Source organism: Ruditapes philippinarum, unplaced genomic scaffold (assembly GCF_026571515.1).
Source record: "Ruditapes philippinarum isolate M1 unplaced genomic scaffold, ASM2657151v2 ctg629_1_1_1_1, whole genome shotgun sequence".
NCBI classification, from domain to species: domain Eukaryota; kingdom Metazoa; phylum Mollusca; class Bivalvia; order Venerida; family Veneridae; genus Ruditapes; species Ruditapes philippinarum.
The window spans coordinates 26157-33691 of record NW_026858135.1 but is presented as its reverse complement, the minus strand read 5'-3'; the positions used below and the strand labels follow the sequence as shown (position 1 = coordinate 33691).

The 7535-nt window shown below is 31.8% G+C and overlaps 1 protein-coding gene across 1 annotated transcript; it reads right to left on the bottom strand.

The window, feature by feature from the left end:
• Positions 1-416: 416 nt before the first annotated feature.
• LOC132752237 (hexokinase type 2-like) lies at positions 417-6383 on the bottom strand. Its single transcript, XM_060742554.1, has 5 exons — positions 6357-6383; positions 3603-3765; positions 3039-3178; positions 1916-2137; positions 417-464 (listed from the first exon to the last, which is right to left on the bottom strand). Exons 1-5 carry the CDS (start codon positions 6381-6383, stop codon positions 417-419), a joined length of 600 nt encoding a protein of 199 aa, XP_060598537.1.
• Between the last annotated feature and the right edge of the window lie 1152 nt (positions 6384-7535).

The window sequence follows — 7535 nt, the reverse complement described above, 5'->3', positions numbered from 1 at the left end:
AATGGGGGGGGGGGTTAAAAAGGCGTTAAAAGGTGTGTATATCTGGTAATGGGTTAACAGAAAATGATGAAAATACCTGAAGTAACACAAAATCATGTTTTTCCATGTTAAAAGGCGTTAAAAGGCGTGTATATCTGGTAATGGATTAAGTTATTTTTATCATCAATGACCTTGACTCAAGAGACCTTAAATTGACTAGTTTTTTTCTCTAGTAACAAAAACCTATTACAAACATGAACAGTGGACAACAAACTTGGCTTTATACATCTTTCTACAAAAAATTTGTCTTTTTGGCATAAGCAGGCCAACTCTACAGTATACCAAGAGACATATTTTTTGTGCTTTTATGCAGCCATGATTATATAAACATATTAAGCTTACTGATTTGTTGTTTGTCTGCACTGTCTTCTTATAATCTACACAATTCTCAATAGGTTCAAAACAGCAACCATTGGTCCCAGTACCTGTATAAATATAAGATAACAGTAATTATCATAGTTATATCAATATAAATACATTCATTAACAACTTAAAATTAAGAAATTTTACATCTACATTTGTTAACAAAAATTACTTAGCGAACACAAAAAATTACTTAGCGAACACAAATTTACTGTCAAACTTTTTGTCAAATGCACTGCAGCAGTTCCAAAATTGTCATAGCTATCAATAGTCAATTCGGGAAATACATTCTGCATTTTCTTTTTATGTTAATTGCAATTTTATTTCTTGCAAATCATAACAGAAGTCTTTCTATAGATGATAGTCCCTTAAATTGTTCATACTGAAAATTCAGTACATGTGAGCATGTTAATGTTCCCTTGCAGCATGTCAATGAATATTTTTATTTAATTATTTTTTATTGAGGTTTACATTGCACCAACACAGTACAGGTCATATGATGACTTTCTAGCTTTACTGGTGGAGGAGTGTCCTGTCCATCATTTCCATCACAAACAAGCACCTGAGTAGAATCACTGACATTCTGTGAATTGGCTAGAAAGCTTCCTCACATAAACGAATCCGAAATCCCTATCGAGATTTTAACCCCTAGCGGTAAAAGGCAAGTAGTTTATAAGCAACAACCACTCAATCACATATGATAAAAAGTTTATTATTTTTATTAACAGCTTTTTCTTGGTATGTGATTAAAGAATATTGTACTTGTGTTGTCAAATTGATTATCAAATTGATTGACCTGTTGAATAAAACAATATCATACTCGTCAGAGGCTGGCATATTATTAATTTTATTCAAGTCCTTCAATAAATTTAGTAATTACCACACACTCATTCAATATCCTCTACATATCTAATTGAAAACTAACACAACTCTTAAAAGGATAATCTAAAAATCTTACCACATATAAGTCCGACCTTACACCCCTTGTCAATAAACGCTCCACACATCAAGGTGCCAATAGTATCGTTTATTATTGCGCAGCATTTAATGTTCATGTCCTGTAACATTGTTATTAAAATTTGTACTTTGTGGTTAAGTTGTCTGCTTCTCAACCTATGATTATGGGATCGAGCCCTGCAGGGGACTTGACCATGTTTCCTTATTTGACACTGTTTCTGGATAGTTACAGCAGGCTCAAGAGTGATTAAACACTGTAAAGGTCTTCTTCATTATCAAGCAATTTCACAGATTTAAAATCTAAGCTGTCACATAATTAGAACATTAATTTTATTCAATTTTTAAAAAATGAATATACAATTGTAATTGATACGTTGGGCTTTAAAATAAGAATTTAACATATCAAATCTATTTTGAGTACAAACAAGAGCTGTTCAATGTACAAAACCCTCCACTTGTCTCAATGCTGGATAGCATAAACAAGAAGGCCAAGATGGCCCTAGGTTCCTCACACAGCTATATTAAAAATTTTAATTCTTTATTAAAACGATCTTACGCCTCTTCGTTTAATGGCATCTTCTAACAACTGCCCAACTTCCATTCCAATCACATCATCACCACGGTAATCCTTTGTCCAATTTACAAGAATAGCTTTTTCTAGGGCACTAGTTTTTATTGGAAAGGAGAAGGTGAATCCAAGCTGGATTGGCTCTGGTGTGTTCTGCAGTTTACATTCTGTCAGAAGTTGATGCAGTTTTTCTGCTATAAAATCAAACACCTGCAAAAGGGTCATATATTTTTCACTAGCCAAATTTCAGGATAAACATTTCAATATACTTTACAGATGTTTTTTCCCACTGTCAAACCATCAGCCATCCAAACATTATGTCAGGATGTGACTTCAAATGACATGATGGTAAACTTTGAATAAATTGTTTTGTTGACTTAGCATATATACATATACAATGTACATGTATGTATGTTACTATGTATTTTACTAACTACTAGCTTGAGGTAATTTGTGGTTTTCATGAGATTTAACAATTATGTATAAAATGTTACTGAATACATACAGAATAGCAAGAAACATGAATTGAGGCTTTTTTAACATAATACTTATTGCAAAATTCATTTAGATTTTGCCTTTGCTTGCATAAACTTACATGTCCCAATTCCTACAAACATCAAATAACTAAGATGTTGGTGATTAAAATAAATAATTTCTGCTTGTGCATCTTAAATTCTTTTTACATCTTTTTTTAGAAATCGCTCTAGGAACCAATAATGAAAATGTATTAATTATCAACCGCCAACGTTTTGCAGGGTTAAACCCATCTTTATCAAGGATTTTGTTGTAAATATGAGATATATAAAATAAACAGTCGACCCCTTGAAACATTGGAGGTTGATACACTTTGTGAAACAGATAAGTATTATTTTTTTCCAAATTAATTAATACAAATGCATGTCACATACATGTAACAACAATATAATGTACAATTCAGCAAAAGTAGTTATTGCTATACAATTAAACAAAACTTTAACACACATAAATTGCACATCATTTTTAGTTAATAGTTATTTTTACTTCTTATCAAAAATCTGCCTTACATTCTAATACATGTTAAAATATAAGGTTCATAATACAATATCTTCATTTCGTAGTTCAAGGAGCTTACCTGCACTCCCGAGCCAGTGTAACATTTAGCAGGAAGATCTTCTTTAATCACTTTTGCTGATGTTTTGCCATTGTGTACATCCACTAAAAGTACACGGCAACGTGTACCACCAATATCAACAGCTAGAAACTGTCCACTCTCTAAAAGAACAGGAAGTACATGTAAGTAGAAAATTAAGAATTAAAATAAAAATTTAAATATCTTTTTACTGGTTTGTATGCTCAGTATTATGATTGGGAATGACAAATAAAGAAATTGGTTTTTATCAAAAACAGATGATTTCAAATTGAATGAATGGCAATTTTCTTACACAAATATATGTTTATCACAGCAATTTTCTTACACAAATATATGATTAACTCAGCAGTAATTTTCTTACACAAATATATGATTATCACAGCAATTTTCTTACACAGATACATGTATATGTTTATCACAGCAATTTTTTTACAAAAATGTATGTTTAGCAGGCTATCAAAGTAAAATTTGAAGTCTTTCTCATAATTTATGTAATGATCTAATAAATTAATTCAAAATCCTGACAATAAATTAGTTTTGTTATACCTGTGCCATCTGGAACCTCCTCTATGTAGGAAGGATAAAGTTTGAGTGGGTTGTCAGCGTGGGTGTCTGGATGTAGCTGCAAGTTTATCTCCTCATTCAGTAGGTGTTGAACCTTCACAATTTTCTCCTCTGGTAGAAAAAATGCATCAAACAAATTCTCTTTCTGAAAATAAAAGATGCACAAATTTAAGAGTTTATCCAAAAAATAACAAGAGCCCGGTTTGAGCCGGATGATGCTCCCCAAATAGGTTTTGGACACAGGAAAGTACACCTCTTGTAGTTTCAGAGTTATGTCCGTGGAAAAAGTTCAAAGTGCAATAATTCCAAAATAAGCAAGGCAGAGTTACAGTTCTTTGCACTGCACGTCTAATCAATGTGATCTATAAACCTACAAAGTTTCTTGATGATATCTCTTATGATTTCTGAGTTATGTCCCGGACAATTCAAAAAGTAAAAATAAACAAAGGGCAATAACTCCAAAATTAGGCAAGGTAGAGTTATGATTCTTGTGCACTGCACATCTACCCATTGAGATTTATCTACCTACAAAGTTTCATGTTGATATCTCTTATAGTTTTACAGCTATGTCCTGGACAAGATTTTTCTAAAAGGGGAGATTATTCAAAAATAAGGCTTAAAAGAGTTATGGTTCTTTTGCACTGCACCTCTACTCAATGAGATCTATCTACCTACAATGTTTCATGTTGATATCTCTTATAGTTTTAGAGTTATGCCCCGGACAAGATTTTTCTATAAGGGGAGATAATTCAAAAACCAGGCAAAATAAAGTTATGGTTCTTTAACACTGCACTCCCCTCGATGCCCTCTACCACTGTATGAAGTTTCAACAAATTATCTCCAAGGGTTTTTCAAGTTATGTTCCGGACAAAGTTCAAAGTATTAAAATTAACAAAGGGCAATAACTCCAAAATTAGGATGAAAAGAGTTATTGTTCTTATGCACTGCACATCTACCCATTGAGATCTATTCACCTACAAAGTTTCATGTTGATATCTCTTATAGTTTTAGAGTTATGCCCCGGACAAGATTTTTCTATAAGGGGAGATAATTCAAAAACCGGGCAAAATAGAGTTATGGTTCTTTGACACTGCACTCCCCCTCGATGCCCTCTACCACTGTATGAAGTTTCAACAAATTATCTCCAAGGGTTTTCAAGTTATGCTCCGGACAAGACAACGGAAGGACAGACGGACGGACGGACAGACGGACAAGGCGCCGACTATATGCTCCCCGAAATTTTTCGGGGAGCATAAAAATGATCATAAAGGCGTGAATCCATGAATTTACTAGAGGGGTGGACACTGGACAACAAGAAGTATTTAATATTCCAAAAGAAGATAAAGGATTTTACCAGTATTTGTTTTCCAAGAGGTGGTCATGAGTAAATCTTTTGCGTGATTTTCACTAGTTTTTATGCGAGTTTCACTAGAAAGACCTTTAGTTTAATCACATGGGGACTTTTTTGAAAATTAAAAGAAGTTTAACTAAATGGCTCAAAAGTTGAAGCTTGTAATTGTGTATATCAACACAATGCATTGACCTTGACAAAGCTGTCGCTTTGTTTACATTGTAAATAAAGAAGAAAAAATATGGCTTTTTATTAAGGTATTAAGAACCAAGATGTCATAAAACATGGATGATTTAATTTGCGTCTTTGAATTAAAATTTTCTTTTAATGATAATTTGCTTGATACATTAATTGTTCATGATAGCTCGATACATTAATTGTTCAAAATCATGTGCAAAATACAACCTGATAATGTATCCACAGGGGATTCTGTCATTTTTTTTCCTTTTCCACTTTATATATGATAATTTATATATATCTAGATTTAATAAAATAATGACAGATTTCCCTGTGAATGTATCTATATAGTCAGATCGCAATCCGTCAACTCTTCCCGTGGTCAACTCGTCCCGTGGTCAACTCGTCACCTTTTTGGTCAACTCGTCCCCAACTTTTGGTCAACTCGTCCTCAAAGAGTCAACTCGTCCCTAAAATGGTCAACTAAAAAATGTCCCCTACTTTTGATTAACTGTCACTATTATGTTATAAATCAATGTCTTTGAATAGTTATTTTATGTTAAATCTTAATGAATTTGATTGAAATCAAATTATTAATAAAATAACGTTTTTTTTTACATGTATGCCTTTTAATGCTCTTTTATATCTAAGCACACATCCATGGCTTTGATGTAAAACTACAAAGACAGGTTAGTTTGCAAACATGTAATTAAGTGCAACTTGAATGTTTAATAAATCAAGAGTTTTAATGATAATTTAAACTAAAATGTTGTATATCTCCTTGATAATTTTACCTCCTCCCTGAATGGATTACAGACTGACGACAGATTAACAGAAATTAAGGTTGCTAAAAACTTAATGTAGGTGCGTATAATTGATCTCATTATTCAAAGATCGTGTCAATTAAAAACATGATAATACATACATGCTTTTTGTAAGAGTTAGTATTTATTTTTTATTTTATTTTCTATTTTTCAAAAAAAAATCAGTACAATGATATTTGCAGTGGATATTAACTAAACATTAAGTGATAAAGTAATAACCAAATATTCAATTACCATGTAATAATTAGTAAAGATTAATATTAAATTTCCATAAATAAATTTTTACATTGATCTTAAAGAGGAGCTGTAATAAACTGAGTTCTAGAATTTCTTGCATATAAAAGTCAACGTATCGAATAAATCAACCTTTTTTCATATATTTACCATACAGGCATACACCATCAACAGCATTTTTTTCTCTACTTTGGGAATGGTGCCGGTATCAGAGTGATTGGGAAAAAATGCGTTATTTTGACTAAAATTGGGAATTTTTTAATGCATTTTTTTCAGCTACAAATGAGATTAGACATCATGAATAAAGATAGCTAACAGCTTCTACTGTCAAAATAGAACTACTGAATGGTGATTTATATGAATATGTTGGATTTAAATGATTTTAGAAAAATCACTTGGCCTTTTGGGCATTTTGAACAGCCATTTTGGGAATTTAACATTGGAAATTGGGAATTTTAATGTCTATTTTCTATTGGGAATGGTACCGTTTTAGGGTAGTAGTTATATAAAGAAAAAAAACACTGATCAAAAACAAATTTGGCGTTTAATTGGAGAATAAAAACTTATACTAACAACCTTTGGCACGATTTGCACGCGATTTGTATAATTTCAATTTAAAGACATGCGTTTGTTAAATATATAAATACGTACGTATCCAACCACATTAAAGGCAGATATCTTTTCATGTGTCGTTAATCCTTTAATCAAATAAGCAAATTCGTTGAATTTATATCCCCCGCCGAGTACTGGTTATTATTAACACAACAACTGAAGACATAAGGCTTTCTCTATATAATAATCATGGCATAAACAGTAATATTCTTTGAACCTGATAAATATTCAGGGAAATAACAGAGCCATAACTTTGTGTTAAATAGTAATATCTGGAAATGCCAATGAGATGTATGCATACTACATAACTAATCAAGGGCCATAAATCTGAGTTATAAGTATCTGACTGGAATAAGGCGACTCAGGGCTCTACAAATTTTTTTGGAATAGAGTTGTCCCAAAATTGACCACAAGTGTCCAAGTCTCGGTAAATGTTCAGTATGCGTAGTATGTATATCCAAAGAAGAAGTAATAACAATTAATTTTTTAAAATTTTAAGTTACATTTTGTATTTCATTTAGTATAAAATAGAGCATTTTGTTTCAACTGAAATAGTTTTGATTGTTCAGCACTCTTCCCAGGTACCTTTCAGCACTGTTCAAGTTCAATAGCCTGTGTAGGCCTATATGTTTTGTTTCAGTTTTATTTTTTTTCCTGAATTTTTATCCTTGATCTTGAAAATTTAAGTAAAATTATTCTAACATGAATCTAGTTAGC